Here is a 17,452-nt window from a genome sequence, read left to right on the forward strand (position 1 = left end):
CCTGGACTTGGAAATGTCCCAGGTGACATCATAGCTCTTTAAAGGGAACAATATAGTTGATGAGAGTCTGGTAAAACAGCAATGATTGCTGTATATGTACCATATGTCTGCATTTACTTATTTCTAAGGCACTCCCTTGATTTTATAATAGCTTGCCAATGCCACATGCAAAAAAGAAAAAGAAACACATTAAATGTACCCAGATCTTAAGAAGCACATTGGAATTTTAGAAATGTTAAAATCAGAGAGAGTCTGAGTAGACAGTCTTAAAGTCTTAAAGAAAAAAATGGAGATAACATGACAGGTATACCCCTGTTAGAAGAAGTCTGCAATGTAAAAGTGACTGCATTATTTTCTATGTTAATATCACATCTGGTTATCTGTCCAGGTCCTGCCCCCAAACTGAAGGACAGAGCAGGGCACTACTTGCCTTTCCAGGCTCACATTCGGTCCCATCAGCCCAAGGTGTGTGCTGAGTCCGGCAGCCTTTGTTTGCTCCATCCACATTGTTGCACCACAGCCTTCTACACTGCATCTGCTCGATTCAGGGGAAAGACATCAGGAGCCGATGTGATTAAGACAGCAATCAGGCTGAGAACATGATGTTATAAATGATGCAATATTCCAAATGAAGACAAAAGCAGTTCCAAGGCACATTCCCATGCACGATCAGAGGTTGTAAAGGGGGAATTGTTGAGCTTCCGGGTATGTCCAATACCACAGGGCTCTGAAATACCTCCCATGTGACAGATGAGGAAACTGAGATAGAATATGTTCAACATCATACTGGAAGTATGTGCTTTGAGCTCCGGTATTCAGTCAGGGTGTAATTCAGCTAGGATGATATTTCAATTTCATTTTGGCTTGACTTCCAAGAGTGTGTGTGTGTGTGTGTGTGTGTGTGTGTGTGTGTGTGTGTGTGTGTGTGTGTGTGTGTGTGTGTGTGTGTGTGTGTGTGTGTGTGTGTGTGTGTGTGTGTGTGTGTGTGTTAGGGCCAGAGGTATAAATCATGATCATTTCTAAAGCTTTTGGGTTGTTAGAGGAAAGAGGAGACAAAATATGAAATATTTCATGCATAAATTTGTGTGTGTGTGTGTGTGTGTGCGCGCACGCACACACATGCATTGGTATTGGCTTTAGCTCAGGTGAAGTCCCTAGATTTTCTTTTTTTGTTCAAGCTAGTTCTATGTAATACTTTATAATAATCTCCTGAGCCACAGCTCCACTTCTGGCTTTTTGATGACTAGCTAGAGAAAAGAATCTCAAGGACTTTTCTACCTGGGATGGCTTTTATCTATGATCCTTAGATCTCAGCTTCCTGAAGAACTAGTATTACATATGTGAGCCACACATTATGCCTGGCTATAATTTTTTAATATTAACATAATGTATACCTTTTTATCCAGGAGAAGTAAATTTCACATATTAGCTAAAATACCAATATGCGTATCCTGGGTCCCTTTCCTCATTCTCTTCTCCTCAGAAGTGTCCCTGTCTCAATAGTTTCTTACCTTATCTTCCACTGTGCTTAGAGAAATGCATCCAAATCTACTAAGACTACCCATCATTGAAGCTTCCAATAAACAGTGCCATTCTCATAAATGCTGCAATCAGTTTTATTCTTCTGTATATTGTTTATGAAGATTTATTGCAATTGACCCACTTTAGCGCTTTCAAGGTATACTTTTTAAAGATAATTGAACTTTTTCCTAATAATTAAACTAATAATCATGATTTTTTTCTTAAAAGTGAGGAAGATACTAACAAGTCCACTTAAAACAATTAGTCTCTAGCTAACTGATCTCTTCTACAGATTTCCCCTACTTATTACATCTGAAAACAAATAGTATAAAATCATTTATTCTGTACTTAAGATGACATCAGAATCACATTCCCAGGTGTAGGTCATTTTAAATGCTAAGTGGTGACATCAAAATTTGCTTAGCCTTTCTTTAGTTGGACATTTCATTTTTTTGTTCTTACGAGTAACAAATAAATAAGTATTATCTCACGAGATTACTGTACTTGCCCATACAACATGAAATCTCTGTAATCGGCGCTCTAACAGCATAGGATGGGGCATAGTTCATCCTACCACAATTTGAGTGGCATCCACATGCCACTCACCCACCCGAATTGGTCTGAAGCCTGTGGCAATCACAGGATATAGCCATGATGAGCCAGGTTTTTCCCCTCAATTCCCCCCACAAAACCCCTATAATTCAGATCACTGGGACAAGTCAAACACAGGAAGGAAAAAAGAAAGAGGAGAGCTGAGGTCTGAGACTATAATCTTTCTGGATCTCACTTATAAATGCAAATCCTGTGATGATCTCTCACCTTCCAGCTGTCATAACATGGAGTGAGAGAAGCAGGCAAAACTCCAGGACACTGAGCAATGTGGTATGGATCCTTGTATCCCAAGCACTGCTCCATTAGTAGTCAACTTCCCTCTCACCTGTTTCTTGGGTGGTTTATAAGACAAAGGGAATGCAATAGAAAAGGCAGAGTACAAAAGAAATCTAGAATCACCAGATGAAAGCAGAAAGAGCCTCCACGCACTTACCATATAGGGGCACACCTGAGAGCCCGGTCCAAAAATCAATTCACATTGTTTATTCACGTTGTAAAGGAGGCCTGGCAGTTGAGGAGGCAAAGGATAGGTTCTGGATCTAGGTTCATTAAGCAAACACTCGCCATACCCAGTGCTGCCAAAGAGAAACACACAGAAGGTAAAAACACAGACGATCAGACCATCAAAGGCTCCCAATATGTGTGAGGCCACCTCACCCACTTGATGGTTAGCCAGAGCTGCCCCTTTGTGACCTTCACTTTGTTCTTTCTGTGAGATTAAGTCCAGTAGCTGAGGTTACAGATGTGGCACATTGCCAGCAGAACCATAAGCTATGCATATGACATTGCCAGAAAGAAATACAGAGCTAGTAATGCACTGTCACATTTAGGGGGTAATTTTGTTTATATTTGACTATCTTTTTCAATAGAGTATAAGCTTCTTAGGGGCTCAGATAATGTCTCTTTTATCCAAGCACTAGCCCATAGCAAGAGGCATTTAGTAAATGTTTGCCAAAGCAATGAATCAAAGAGCAAATCAGTGACTCACAGCAAGAAAACACCTCACACCAGCTGCATAGAAAGAAAGACAGCAACTCCCCCATTCTCTCACTGTTCTATAGCACACGCCAACTGGAAAATCCATGGCTGATGAACCCTCCCTATTAAAACTCCCTTTTCTCTAGTTGCAAAAACATATACCCAGTGACTTAGGACAATGGCTTAACCTTCCATAGTTCTAGTTGAGCAGAGCAATAAATGTGTGACAGGGGCACGGGGAGATATTGTATAATGTAATCATATCTTCGGGCAGTAAGCACTTCACAAAATAATAGAGGAGGAAAAGGAAAGCAGGAGCCATTGGTAGTGCAGCCATATGGGGTCTGCTCCAAGTTCTATCCACCCAGATACTGTCTTTTGGGGATCCTCTCACTATTCCACTCCTCTCTAAGAGGCAATGATTAACTCAGAAGTGTCTAAGTATTTATGGCTTTCTTCGCAGCATTTTGTTCATGGCCCCTCTACTCTCCCGAAACCTTTGTTCGCTACAAAGCTTTATCCAAATTCTGCAGCTTTTCCCAACTCCCATCAAGACTTCAAACATTCTATTGGTTTAGTCTGTAATCTTTCAATCACTGGCCAGGATACAAATGACACAGATATTGGAGGATTTCTTTTCCTATGCCAAGAAATGTTAACAAAAGTAACAACTGGAAAGGAATGCTGTTTCCCACAGGCAGTCATTCCATGTAGGCCAGACACTAGAAGTCTGTGCTAAAACAAAGTTCAAGTCTTACTCTAAGAACTCAGTGATATATTTCCGACTACACTTAGACCACATCCAGGGGTTGGTGTAGAAGTTCAGGGTTGGCGCCATGACATGCTGGGGACTCTTCACACCTTCTTCCTTACATTTATTGTTGTCATCATGAGGCATGTTAAACCTAAAGTCAAGGAGACAATAATGAGAATGCCCATAAACACCAAAGAAACATTGCATGAGAATGACAGCTTCAAGAATGCATCCAAAAGAGAAAAGCTTCAACTGGCTCCTGCACTATAGACAAGAACCTCAATCTGGGTACACAGAATAAAACTGAAGATAATTCAAGATGAAGCATGTAATACAACAGAATTGCTACCCACTTTAATGTAAAGGAACCTATTTAGCAGATTTTTTTTTAAGTATAGGTACTTGCCTATTCATTTGGTTTAAGTAAACTTTTTGGAATAACAGAGGCTCTGAATATTCTGTATCTAGAATAGTAGCAATAACTGGGATTCTACGTGTGCACGCACGTGTGTGTGTGTGTGTGTGTGTGTGTGTGTGTGTGTGTGTGTGTGAAAGAGAGAGGACTTTCCTGCCCCTGCTAGTGTCAATCTATGATCCCCAGATCTCTACCTGTTGAGTAGCTAGGATTACAAGCATGAGCCACTAGTGCCTGATGCAGAAATTCCTAATAACCTCCTTCAGAGCCATTTATACAGTCAAGAATTTGGCAGGTTGTGATTCTGCTGTGAAGATAGAATCAGTCAGTGTTAAAAACTGAAGCCAAAAGCTTTGTAATAAAAGGCTCACTATGGGTCTTGGCACCTCGCTTTTGGGTCAGGTTGACAAATGACACACCTGCATAGGCATTAGAAAGTATGCAAGGCACATGTACAATAAGTCACTAAAGACAGTGGTGATGCTGGGAGCCAGAGGCATGCCAAGTAAGCTGACTCAGCTGGCTTCATGCAGAGATGGTAAAGAATTTCAAGCTTCATACCCCTGCCTGCTGATGGGCACCAGCCTCCTAAAAAGTCACAGAAGAAAGTATCCTTGAACTATGGTAGGCTCTGCTGTGAGAGGGCAAGAGAGGGCTGCCAACATTCCCTCAGGCCTGGGTGGGAACTTGGCAGCCAAGTTCACACATTCCTTCCATTCTTCCCCAGGGAAGGTGGGAGAGTAATACTAGTATTTCCTCAATCCCCAAACATTCTATGATCCACATGGCATTCTCAGCCCTATCAGGGGACTGGTTCAAAAAGGTCATCTCTTCTCTCCCAGGAAGAGAAAAGATGCCAATCACAAATCTGGAGAATAGAATTCATCCAGCAGCGAGCAAGGAATCCCTTTTCTAGGAACCCATGAATCATACAGGGTAGATTGTACCACAGGAAGAGCTGGGATAATAACTCATGAGTCTGTTCTACTAATTTATCTTATTTTTTTCCTTTAAAATTCAGGCTCCTCATAATTTGCCAATACAGATGGAAAATATTGATCTGTTGAACTCACTTTTTTATGCCTAAACAAGCTATTACTTAGTATAATCACTGTCCTGGTTGCCATTCCCCTGGGCATAGTCAGTGCAGAGCCCATACTAACCTGACAAGAGGAAAAGTCCAGCCTGTTGTGCAAAGTAGCTAGTTTTATTCTTTACTTCAGTGTAAAAGAAAATCTAGTTTATCCCATCATATGCATAAGTAGAAAATTGCTTTACATTCAAATGTCAGGCAAATTTGTTCACTGCAGGGCGAAATAACAACATTTGTTCAACACTTCCTCAACAATAATAATCAAGACTTTTCAGCATGAGCCAAGAAGTGTTTCATGTTTTACATGCTTTACCTCATTTCATATCTAGTTAGCCCAATGAATACAATTGGCCAACTGCAATTTTAGGTTATATATTTGCAGATTCTACCAGCCACAGACAAGAAATATTCACAGGAAAAGAAAAACAAAGCAGGTTGTATGACTGGACAGTGGCTGATGCCTACTTCCCTAGCTATGAGGGAGGCAGAGACTGGGAAGATCGAAGTTTGATGCCAGCCTGGGCTAAAAGTTCATGAGATCCCAATCTTAAGCAATAAAATCTGCACCTGACAGTCTAGCTACAAAGGGAGCATAAATAGGAAGATCTTGGTCCAGACTGACCCAAACACAATGAGAGACCTTATGTGATAAACAACTAAAGGGCTAGGATATGGCTCAGGTGACAGAGTACCTTGCTTGGGAAGCTCAAGACTATGAGTCTAAACCCCAGGACTATCACATGAACAAAAACATTTAAAAATGCAAAGGTTTTTCTTGTTGTAGCTCTTTAATATATGAAATATATATTAAGGAATATATATGTATTCTTTATATATATGAATAAGTAACAACTACTTACATAGCATTACTTTGTATCAATATTTTAAGTAATTTAGAGAACATTTAAATTATACACAAGGAAAAACACAGGTTTGGTGTAGATTATGCCTCTTTATATAAAGGTATTTATTTATAGACTTTGTCAATCATGGTAGGTCTTGGAACAAGTCTCTACAGATGTCCAGGGATGGTGGCTTCATTAGCCACATTTGGTAGATGAGGATCTAAGATGAGGATTAATTATGTGATCAAGGTCACATGGCTACTCGGGTGGGATACAGAACTAGAGCACTGTCGGAGGAGTCTGCATCTCATAAAGTTACCCATTTGGAATCATAAGGCCCAAGGACGTTGATTAGGCAGGTCTGCCTCACCAAAACTGCTATTTCAAAAGCCATGGCTCTTCTACATTCTAAACACTGGATTTTTGACAATATTCCCATTGGAAAAGGAATATACACTTAAAATATGGTTTGAAAGTCCATTTAAAAAAAAATGTGTCAGGGCCGGGAGTCTGGCCTAGTGGTAGAGTGCTTGCCTAGCATGCACGAAGACCCGGGTTCGATTCCTCAGTACCATATACATAGAAAAAAACCAGAAGTGGTGCTGAGGCTCGAGTGGTAGAGCTCTAGCCTTGAGAAAGTCCAAGGACAATGCTTAGGCCCTAAGCTCAAGCCCAGGACTAGCAAGCATGCAAGTAAGCAAGCAAGCAAGCAAGCAAGCAAGCAATAAATAAGTAAATAAATAAATATGTCCATTACTTGTGGAAGTGAACCGGAAAAACTTGGTATAGAGTTGGGCAAGGAGGACATATGTATCTTGCTGTGTGCCTAGTAAAAATTTCAAGGGACCTTCAAAAATTACTTAAATGAAAAGTCTTGCTTAATGGAAAATTATTGGCTCTGAATAAAGTTAACATCAGATATACAAGTGGATATAAAGCTATGTTACACTGTCTGTTAAGAATGCTATTTCAAAAATAACGAACTTTAATTATTTTGGAAAGTAACAGTCCAAAAATCAGAATTTCCAATAAACGTACACTAATTTGCCTCCATCTAACTGATCTGTCTCTAAAGAACAAATGGAAAAGCCATTTCAAAATTAGCGCTTAGTGAATTCATTTGAAAATGACTCCTCTGAATCCTTGTTCATTTTCAATCAAAGGCTATTACTGCTTCCACATGTTAAATGTCCAAAGTACAGCCATAAATGACTTAAATCAGGAAGGACTTCCGTTTCTAAAAATCTGTGGACCAGGCTAATATTGTAAGACCCTCTTAGACCAAGATGTTGAACCAGAAAAGCTGTCCAATCTCAGAGGAAGGAAGGGAAGGCCCCACTTCCGTTCTAAGTAGGAAATGAGAATATTATTAGACTCTGCATGAGCAGTCAAACCACAAAAGCACATATGGCTGGCTGCAGAGGATGCACGGCATTTATGCTATATCCTTTCTGCCCACCAGGTTCAAAACTTCCAACCCTGTAAAATCCACTGTCAGGAACCACTCATGTCAATGAAAAGGCACTGAGGCAAAGGAACACAAACTTGATGCAGTGGTGAATTACATGCAAGTATTAAATTGGAACTTACACATGGCCAAGCTCATGGGCAATTGTAAAGGCTGTACTCAGACCACTGTCCTCACTAATGGAACAGCTTCGGTAGGGGTCACAAATAGTTCCCAGTTCAGCAAGACCTATCAAAGGGGGGAAAGCAAAGCAAAACAAAGATTTACTTTGAAAAGCAATTGAGGTTTGGAATAATAAATGGTAATAAATAGTTTTAGCCACAAGAGGACATGAAACAGGGACTCACCTAGAGTGTCACATTTATCATGGGCTCTGCAGATGTCCTGTCTGAAAGCAAAGCAGACTTAGGCTTTGAAAACAATAGAATACAAGAAAATATTTTCCTTTCTTTCTTTCTTTCTTTTTTTTTTTTTTTAAGGATCTGACTGGAACTTGAACTTGGTACCTGCCACTTTCCATTCATTGGCTAGTGCTATACCAACTGGGCCACCCCTCCAACCCCAACTTCTAAGACTTCTAGGCCTTCCTAACTGGATGCCTTTCAGGGAGGGATAGCCCTAAAAGCAAACTAACAAAGCTTGGGTTTGGCAGCCCAATAAAGTTCAGGAAGCACTGAGTTAAAGGTTAAAGGTTATATCAACAAGTTTGCTGCTACTGCTTTGTGTAGCCACAGAGCAAGTAGAAACTTCTCCCACCCGGATGTTCTCCAGTTACACAGGAATAAGTCATTCTAAGGCACTAAGTACTTTTCACTTAAGTTTACTGAGGAATCACATTGGTAAACTGGAGATTGTAGCTCAGTGGTAGAGTGTGTGCACTAAGACTAGGCAAAGCGCTGGGTTCAATCCCCAACAATAAAAAGATAAGGATTTTGTATCCAGATCAGTGGTGGCCCATGATGACGGGAATAATTAGGGTAGCCCCCCTTTTTGTTTGTTTAATTATGTGTGTGTGTGTGTGTGTGTGTGTGTGTGTGTGTGTGTGTGTACGCACATGCTGGTAATGGGGTGTAAATTCAAGGCCTGAGTGCTATTTCTTGGCCTTTTCACTCAAGGCTAGTACTCTACCATGTGAACCACTGCTGTACTTTTGGAGATAAGAGTCTCATGAACTTTTCTGCTCTGACTGCTTTTGAACTTTGATCCTAAGCCTCCTGAGTAACTAGGATTATATGTATAAACCAACTGTGCCTGGTGCCTTGTGTAATTTTTTTAAAAAATTAATACAAGTTCTCATTTAAAACTTCAGAGATTTCACAAGTTGAAAAATTCCCTGTATCTGACTTCTTGAAAAATACAGTCCCACAAGCTTGCAACGCTGGGATCAGATCCTATGTGACAAAAAGCCAGTTTGAGAAGAGCAGCAGCTGGGTAAGAGTCTGTTGTACTCTCAGGCCTGCCTACATGATACCTCAATTACTTACCTGACACTTACATAATACCAGTTTCTCAGCCAGGAAGTGTCTCTACATGGCAGTGTCTAGAAACATGTGTGGCTGTCACCATTGAGAGAAGGGAGGTCAGGGATGCTACTGAACACACTGAAATATTCAGAGCAGTCTCCAGGACCAAAAATTACCATCTTCTGCTGGCTGCCAGTGTCTCACGCCTGTACTCTTAATCACTCATGAGGCTGAAATCTCAGGACTGAGTTTCAAAGCCAGTTTAAGAATTAAGTGCATTCATTTCCAAGTAACCACCAAAAAGCTGGAAGTAAAATTGTGGCTCACATGACACAGCACCAGCCTTGAGAGAAAAAGCGAAAGGATAGCACCAAGGCCCTGGGTTCAAATCCCAGTACACCACATGTAAGCTCTCTCTCTCTCTCTCTCTCGCTTACTCTCACTCACTCTCACCGTCTCTTTCTCTTTTTCTCTTTCTCTCTCTCCCCTCCTCTCTCTTTTCCCTTCTCTCTCCCCCCTTCCCTGTCTCTCTCTCTCACACACACACACACTATATCTGATCCAAAATGTTAATAATGTCTAAGCTGAGCAGCCCTGGCTGCCTGATGATGGCTACAAGTGATACTAGATCCCATGCTACCATCTTCACCTGACACCCAGACACTTAAGAACCCAGAAATTCATATACCTTGTAACAAGCACAGCAGTATCATGCTGGATTCCACCTGAGGAGTTTGTTGAATGCTGCCACTGGCAAAAGTTTTTTAATGTTGTCTGGGCATTAAAAGATATAGAAGGTCCTTCCTAAATACAAAGAATAAAGACAGAGAGAGAGAATGGGAGTCTATATTACCAATACTAATTTGATATATGTCATTTCAGATACAGATAGAAGGAAAAAAAAGAAAAAAAAACAAAACTTTATTACCTGTTCATTATGAATCACAACTAAGTTCACGATAACAATATTAATTAAATTTCCAATACTTGGGTCTTTATAGATAGAGGCTACCTGCAACCAAGATAAATTTTTCAAAGTTAATTGTGAACTCTGTATAAGTAAACAAGCAATTCACTTCCTACGTTTCATGGGACACATGTATTCTATAGTTCTGATTGTATATTTACTAACAAACACTAAGGACTGCTTGTGCAATTCACAGGTGGCAGCTTTAGGTAATGATGAATTCAAACAAATTTCAATTTTTTCCCCCTTCAAATTGCATTATCCCATGACTCAATAATTCTCTGTACTAAAACATGGTGCATTAATTTCTCATCAACCTTTTCCCTTCCATTTGATGTCCTAGATGGCTATGATTTCTAATACTTGCTGTTCTTTATGCTTATCATGTATATGTACCCTCAATAACCCGTGTGACCTATTTTTGTATGGCTTTATGTTTAATTGTGAGAGATAGCATGTTCTGAATGTTGACTGTGGACAGACTCTTTGGAAAAGCTACATATACATTTGTATCTGGTACCCTCATGGAGACCTAGGCAAGGCACTCATACAATTACTGTGCAACAAAGGAGAACACTACAGCTCCAAGAAATTAAGTAACTTTTCTCAGGCAAGACAGTATTTAGCAGCAGAACAAGAACTTGAGCCTAGGCCATCTGATTTAAAAAACCTATGTTTGCAGTCAAAATTTCTACGGCAAATCTGAAACAGCAGGGTTGGACATGTTTTCCCTCTCTGAAGATCAGTGTGCTGTAAGCTGAACACTTGGAGTTGGGCAAGTGCAGGAGAAGGGGAAGGAGGGTTTCAAGAGTACAGAGAAGTGGCCCACAACTGTGAGGGGAAAGGTAAGGAGCACCATAAGCCATCAGGAGAAAAGGAGAACACTAAAGCAACATTCCTAAGCATGGTGCCTCTCTGCGTGCATCTGGGGAACTTGTTTAAATGAGGTAAAGTTAGGGTCTGCCCATGGAAATGTTTTCCATAGTAAGGGTGGATGAGAACAGTGTCCAATTGTTTAATGCTATGCATAAAAGAATATGACAAAATTTCCCCCTATTTTTTTTTATAAAAAGAAGGTGGAAAGCCATTTCACCATTATCTATAAGAGTTTGATTCCAAAAATCCAGAGGATACTGAAATCTAAAGGCTCCCTATTTACTTACATAAACTGGCCAGCTGTTCTACACAATCTACGTATGTTAGAGGCAGTTCTGCCTACAGACTTCTGTGGGTTTCAGGATCTATGCACTGTGTGGTTTAAATCATGTATGAATTACTTAATAACTAATATAATAGGTGTTGGGTTACATTTTTAAGCAAATTATCACAGGAAACCATCAGTATGTTCAGTAAAAGTACATCTGATCCACGTGGTCAGCTGGCTCCATAGACAGTGATCCTTCCATCAGTGAATACCAATTATCTATCTAAACACCTTTGCTTAAGAAATATCGGGAAGTGCATGACACAATACGCTAGCCACTGATTCCATGCCCAAAGTGAGACAAGCCAGGACATTCAAACATGTTCCAGGTATCAAAGACTTAGAATGAAGAGAGTAATTAAAATCTTTTATTAATAACTGCTAAATAGTGCTTGGGTGTAAAACACAATGTATTACTAAAATTAACCTACCCTGTCTCATTACTGTTTAAAACACTGTGCTGATTAGAAAATTTTCAATGAAACATGGCTTGTGTTATATTTCTACTGAAAAGGGCTGCTGGGAAACCCACATAGAGAAAGGCATTCATTATTTATCAACAGTTTATACTTCTTTTTGATTTTTTTTTATCACGCAAATTTGTTGTAGGTTCTTTTTTTTTTTTCATTTAACACAGAAGTAGGAAAAAAAGATGGCTATTCCTAAGATTCACCTCAGGGATACTTCATCAGAATACTGCAGATAGGCTAAATATAGGTCACAAATGCCATCTGCTAGCTAATTGTATTCAAGAATGGAAAAGCCACCAAACTCTTCTGAGACTCAGTGCTCTCACCTCTCAGAGGGAAGGTGCCCAGCCCAGTTAGCAGGGTTGCTAGGAGGATTTATCAGTGAGCCTTCCAAGTGAGTTATATAGTATCGAATACAAAGTTCACATTCAATCTTGCCACTGTAACCAGCCAATTAATAATCCTGTCATCTCTTCAGAGATTTGCTCTGAGTGGTTGAAATGCCAGCCCTGGAATAGGGACCACCCATCTCCCAGTGGCACATGGGTCTTCCTCTGAACATACTTACAATGGACATTAAGGTTAAAATATAATGCTGAAGGTTTGCTCCATGGTATGAAACCATTTTGTTGTCTGCCACCACCATCACTTCTACAAACCGTGGGTAGGATAAAAATCGTTTGGTTCTTCGGTGGGTCTTCTTTTCCTTCATGCCATCTGTCCTGTTACCATAGGTTGAGGATGCCTTTGATGCCAAGCTGTTACTTAATATGGCCACATCATCAGCCAGGTCATTTCTTTCTCCCCATCTTCTTATATTGGCTTTCTTTCTGTCTTTAAGGTGACTCTTTCTGTGTTCTGGAACAAACAAGATGTCATGTATTAAATGTCAAGCCACATGGTTTCATAAGAATTTAGTATGATTCAGCCTAAGGTGACATCTCCATAGTTAAATTCCATACAAAACAAACTATAGGAGAATGTAATCTGTACTCTAGGCAAACTATGGATGGTTTGAGAAAGTTAAACAAATGTCTAAATGTTGAAGGCAGTATTGGAAAAATCAGAGCAAAGTTAAAGGAAATGATTGTATGTGGTTCCTTCTACTGGGTGACAACAACTTTGCGGGACTAGAGCAAGTCTCAGTCACTGTTCTGCTTATGGTAAGGGTCAATGGCATATATACAGAACACAAAGGAATGAAATGACAATGATGCGTCTATACCCACTTTCTACTTCCAATGATCAACATCAGAGAAAGGTCTAATTAGTGTGCAGGCTAGTAGGCAATAGAAAGAACTACAGAAAACAAGTAACAAGGTAGTAGAGGAGCTTATTATGTCACTGTTACACTTGAAAGAGAACAAAATCAGTGTGGCAGAATGTTTCTGAATTTGTCATTAATTTATCTCAGGGCCCTCTTATCAGACAGCATGGGCCAGCAACTGGAACTGTAGTTTATAAAGGTAAACCAGTTGTCTATATTCCTAGCTCCTGCCTATGCTTCTTAAATTCTATAGTCTTGCTACTGACCATGTATGTGGTCCAGAGATAAGCAGTGTTGGCAATCCCTAAAAGTTTATTGAACAAGATCCTAAGGTAATTAGTAATTACACAGAAATTTCAAAAAGTATTATTGTTAAATCACTGACCATTCTATAATAGTATAGCCAGAAAAGTGCTCACCAAAATACACTTGGAATAAACAAAGTTTTTTACCAGCTCATAAATGTGAGCTTTAATACTGTTATTACAATCTAAAATAAACAATGGAACTATATAGAAGTATTCCTAAGTGGCAAAGACATAAGTAAGAGAATTTGTTATATCCATATTGAAAAATCACAAGCAAAAAGTTAAATTATAAGTGTTTTCATATTTGAGGGGTTATCAATGTCATGAGTCTTCCCTAGGAGATCCCTTCTAGGTGGTGGTGGTGGTTGTTTGTGTGTGTTGTGTGCGTGTGCGTGTGCGTGTGTGTGTGTGTGTGTGTGTGTGTGTGTGTGTGTGTGTGCCCGCGCGCTGGTCCTGGGACTTGAACTCAGGTTCTGAGAATTGTCCATGAGCTTTTATGTTCACACCTAGTGCTCTACTACTTAAGCCATAGTGTCATTTCTACTTAATTGAGGTAAGAGTCTCATGAACTTTCTTGGCTAGACTGGCACTAAACCATGATCTTCAGCATCCTGAGCAGCTGATGCCAAACTTTCCAAGTGACTTTTAAAGATCACATAAATATAGAATACATCCCAATCAAACATCAAGTATGAGCTAGGCATTTGAGTAGCTTCATCAAGATTGAATTGCATTCTGATATGGATTTTACCTCACATGTACGCCTATCAAACTGAGGAATTTATTTCTGTTTTACAGATGAGAAAAAGAAATCCTAAGAAAAGAAGACTTTGAGTAACTTGTCCAAAGTCATGGCAGCTATTTATCAACACCCCAAACTGGACTCAATTTTCCATTAAGCAAAAATTTTCAACAGCTGGGAAGTGACACTGACCTATGATTTGATTGATCGTTTCCAAAGTGAATCTGAACTGAGGAAAAGAGAGTTCATGACGGATATTTTCATGATTTGATTTTTATAACTGGGGCCAAGTTCCATATATGTGCAAGTTATCAGGGTAAATTATATCCAAACATATTCTAATGAGCCTATTCTGATTTAATGGACTATATTAACTTCAAGTATGACTGTAGAGAGAAAAACACTCAAGACATATAATTCATTCTTAAACCACTGAGAAAAAGAGTTATCAGAAGAGACTTAGGCATGGGGAAAACTGAGGATAAAAACAAAGCACTAATTAGAAGCAAGGTATACTCACTTAAATAAGAGTTAAAAAAATCAAGAGTAATCACAAAAGGCTATAGGGTCTAAAAGAGAACAAGTCAGATGAATTTACTAGAAGACACTCCATATATAATTTGCATATCAAAGAAATAACTCAGGATACTATATATGACATGAAAACAAAGTGTCTTCTAGTAATATACATCTTTCAGTATATGATACTTCTTGATCTTCTATCCATTTATCTCCTCTTTTAATGAGTTAGAAGTGAATTTCTAGCACTTTCACAATTTGGTCAAACAATTTTAGTTTTAACATTAGAAATGACACAGAAAAATGGATACTATATCTTATACAACTATGCAGTTTCTTTGCTTTCCAGAATTATTGTACAGAATAATCTCCTCCGAGGGTGTACATATATCCTTGGATAAAAAGATAAACTTTGATAAAAGGAAGCTCTCCACATTTTTCTTTGCTGACCTTTTAACACAATTGAATTTTGTGTTTTAGGAATATGGAGTGTCAGTCTGCTGGTAGTTTTATAAGAACGGGCTAAATTGCCAGATGTGATGGCTCACACCCAGAATAGGAGGCTGAGATCTGAGGACTGCGGTTCAAGGCCAGGCTGGGCACTAAAGTCCATGAGACTCTTATCTCCAATTAACCACTAGAAAACCAGGAGTGGCACTGTGGTGAAGAGCTCAGGGACAGCACCCAGGCCCAGAGTTCAAGGCCCACAAACAGTGGGGCGGGGTGGGGGGGGGAGAATGGACTAACTACCATTTCTTCCTTATTGGAAAATACAGTGGATATGGTCTTGGTTTTCTTGCTCTTATTTTTTTCATCAAGAAAGTTTTGTATTTATTATTTCTTTTCAATAATAAAACTAAATCTACATAGTATTAGATTCATCCTTTCAAAGCAAATTAACGCAGTGATTTTTAATAAGTGTCTCAGAATTGAAAGACTATTAATAGCCATTATCCAACTTTAAAATACTTTCACTGACCCAAAAAGAAATTCCATATCTATTAGCAATCAAACCCCTTCCTCTCATTTTCTTGGCTTTTGGGAGTCATTAAGCTATGTTTTCTATGTATGCATTAATATTGGCATGTATCAATTACTCCATTTTTTAGTCTATTTCAGTTATATAGTGTGAATTACACTGTGACATTTTTCTATAAAATCTTTTCTCACAAAGATACTAATGATGACATTCATTCTTTTATTTATTTATTTATTTATTTATTTATTTTTGCCAGTCCTGGGCTTGAGCTCAGGGTCTGAGCACTGTCCTTGGACTTTCTCAAGGCTAGAGCTCTACCACTTGAGCCTCAGCATCATTTCTGGCTTTTTTTCTATGTATGTGGTATCAAGGAATCGAACCCAGGTCTTCGTGCATGCTAGGCAAGCAATCTGCCACTAGGCAAAACTCCCGGCCCTCATTCATCCTTTTATTACCTCTTCTTTTTGGCCAAATACTTAGCTGTAAGAATCAAATCATGTTATGTTCGACCAACCATCCATCGATTGGTGAACATTTGACAACCTAATTGAAAAAATAAATCGGTTACTAACATTCTCATACAAGATTCTGGGTGGACATATTTTTTCTTTTTTGACATTAAAAAAAATGAGGCAGGGAGGGCTGGGTCACATGGGTTTCTCTATGTTTAACATTTTGAGGAAGTGAATTGTCCAAAGTGGATCTTCAATCTCTTGCTTATTGTTTGAGCTCAACTAAGACCTGTCCCCCCCCCAAAAAATAGGCATCATTTTCTTATGCCCTCTTCTCTTTAAGAAATCTTTATAAATTAGTTGTGTCTACTTTTCTGGATAACATCAGCTCTTTAGCCTTGTTCAAATCCTAACATAGCAAATGTATGCCTGCATATAGTTGAGAAAAGTGTAATAGTCAGCAATATGGATCTCACATTTACATGCAAACTAACTTAAGCATGTTAAAAGAAAACCACTCTAAACAGGCAGCTGTGTGTGCCTGTGACGACAACAGGCATCATGGGGCCTAACTTGGAATTACCAGAACTTTTCATTTATGTTGGCATTTCAACTGTTTTGGCTCTGATATCATCAAAGGGGAAGTATTATTACATCATCAATTGTGAGGTTTTAAGCACTGCATGAAGAACCATAAAACTGCATTTAGAAGCTCTGTGTGTGTGTGTGTGTGTGTGTGTGTGTGTGTGTGTGTGTGTGTGTGTGTGTGTGTGTTGTTACTGGTACTTGAAACCAAGGCTTGAGAGATATCCCTTAGCTTTCTTTTTCACAAGACTGGCAATCTACCACTTGAGTCACAGCTCTATTTCTGGCCATTTCTTTTTTATTATTATTATTTTTTATTGTGATTAATAGAAGGGTTACATTATATTCACCAGATAGAAGGTGCATTTCTGGCCATTTCTTTTATTTATTTTTGGTGCTTAATTGGAGATAACAGTCTCAGGGCTTTCCTGTCTGAGCTAGCTTTGAATCACAATCCTCTGATCTCAGACTCCTGAGTAGCTAGGATTACAGATCTGTACACAGCATTGACTCTAGCTCACTTTTATCTTCCATATACAGACTTACAGAAAGGTTAGTATTTATTTTATAGAGCTGCTCTGAGAAGCGAGTGGAGGTCATGACTGCAAACTCTAGCACAGTGCTTAGTGTGCAAGCCTGGTACCCAGGAATGAATTAACATTCTCATTATCGTTTCCTAGTTTTTTTCAGTCATAAAATCATAATGTGAATTAGTTTTAAAAGGAACCATTTATGAAAAGCATACTCAAAACACTATGATGATTTCAGAGACATGCTGTTTATTCAGTTATAAACTACTTAAGGGTAATA

The 17,452-nt window shown here is 39.1% G+C and overlaps 1 protein-coding gene across 1 annotated transcript in view; it reads right to left on the bottom strand.

Moving 5' to 3' along the window:
- Positions 1-17,452, bottom strand: part of Adamts9 (ADAM metallopeptidase with thrombospondin type 1 motif 9) — a 139,405-nt gene that overhangs the window by 103,770 nt on the left and 18,183 nt on the right. The window contains exons 4-11 of the mRNA XM_090323539.1: positions 12,359-12,648; positions 10,078-10,161; positions 9,838-9,953; positions 8,034-8,074; positions 7,809-7,914; positions 3,870-4,016; positions 2,567-2,708; positions 431-535 (exon numbers count right to left, since the gene is read on the bottom strand). Coding sequence (XP_090179665.1) covers positions 431-535; positions 2,567-2,708; positions 3,870-4,016; positions 7,809-7,914; positions 8,034-8,074; positions 9,838-9,953; positions 10,078-10,161; positions 12,359-12,648 — 1,031 coding nt within the window. The remainder of the gene's footprint in view (positions 1-430; positions 536-2,566; positions 2,709-3,869; positions 4,017-7,808; positions 7,915-8,033; positions 8,075-9,837; positions 9,954-10,077; positions 10,162-12,358; positions 12,649-17,452) is intronic.

Source organism: Megascapheus bottae, chromosome 2 (genome assembly GCF_031878675.1).
Source record: "Megascapheus bottae isolate mThoBot1 chromosome 2, mThoBot2.hap1, whole genome shotgun sequence".
NCBI classification, from domain to species: Eukaryota; Metazoa; Chordata; class Mammalia; order Rodentia; family Geomyidae; genus Megascapheus; species Megascapheus bottae.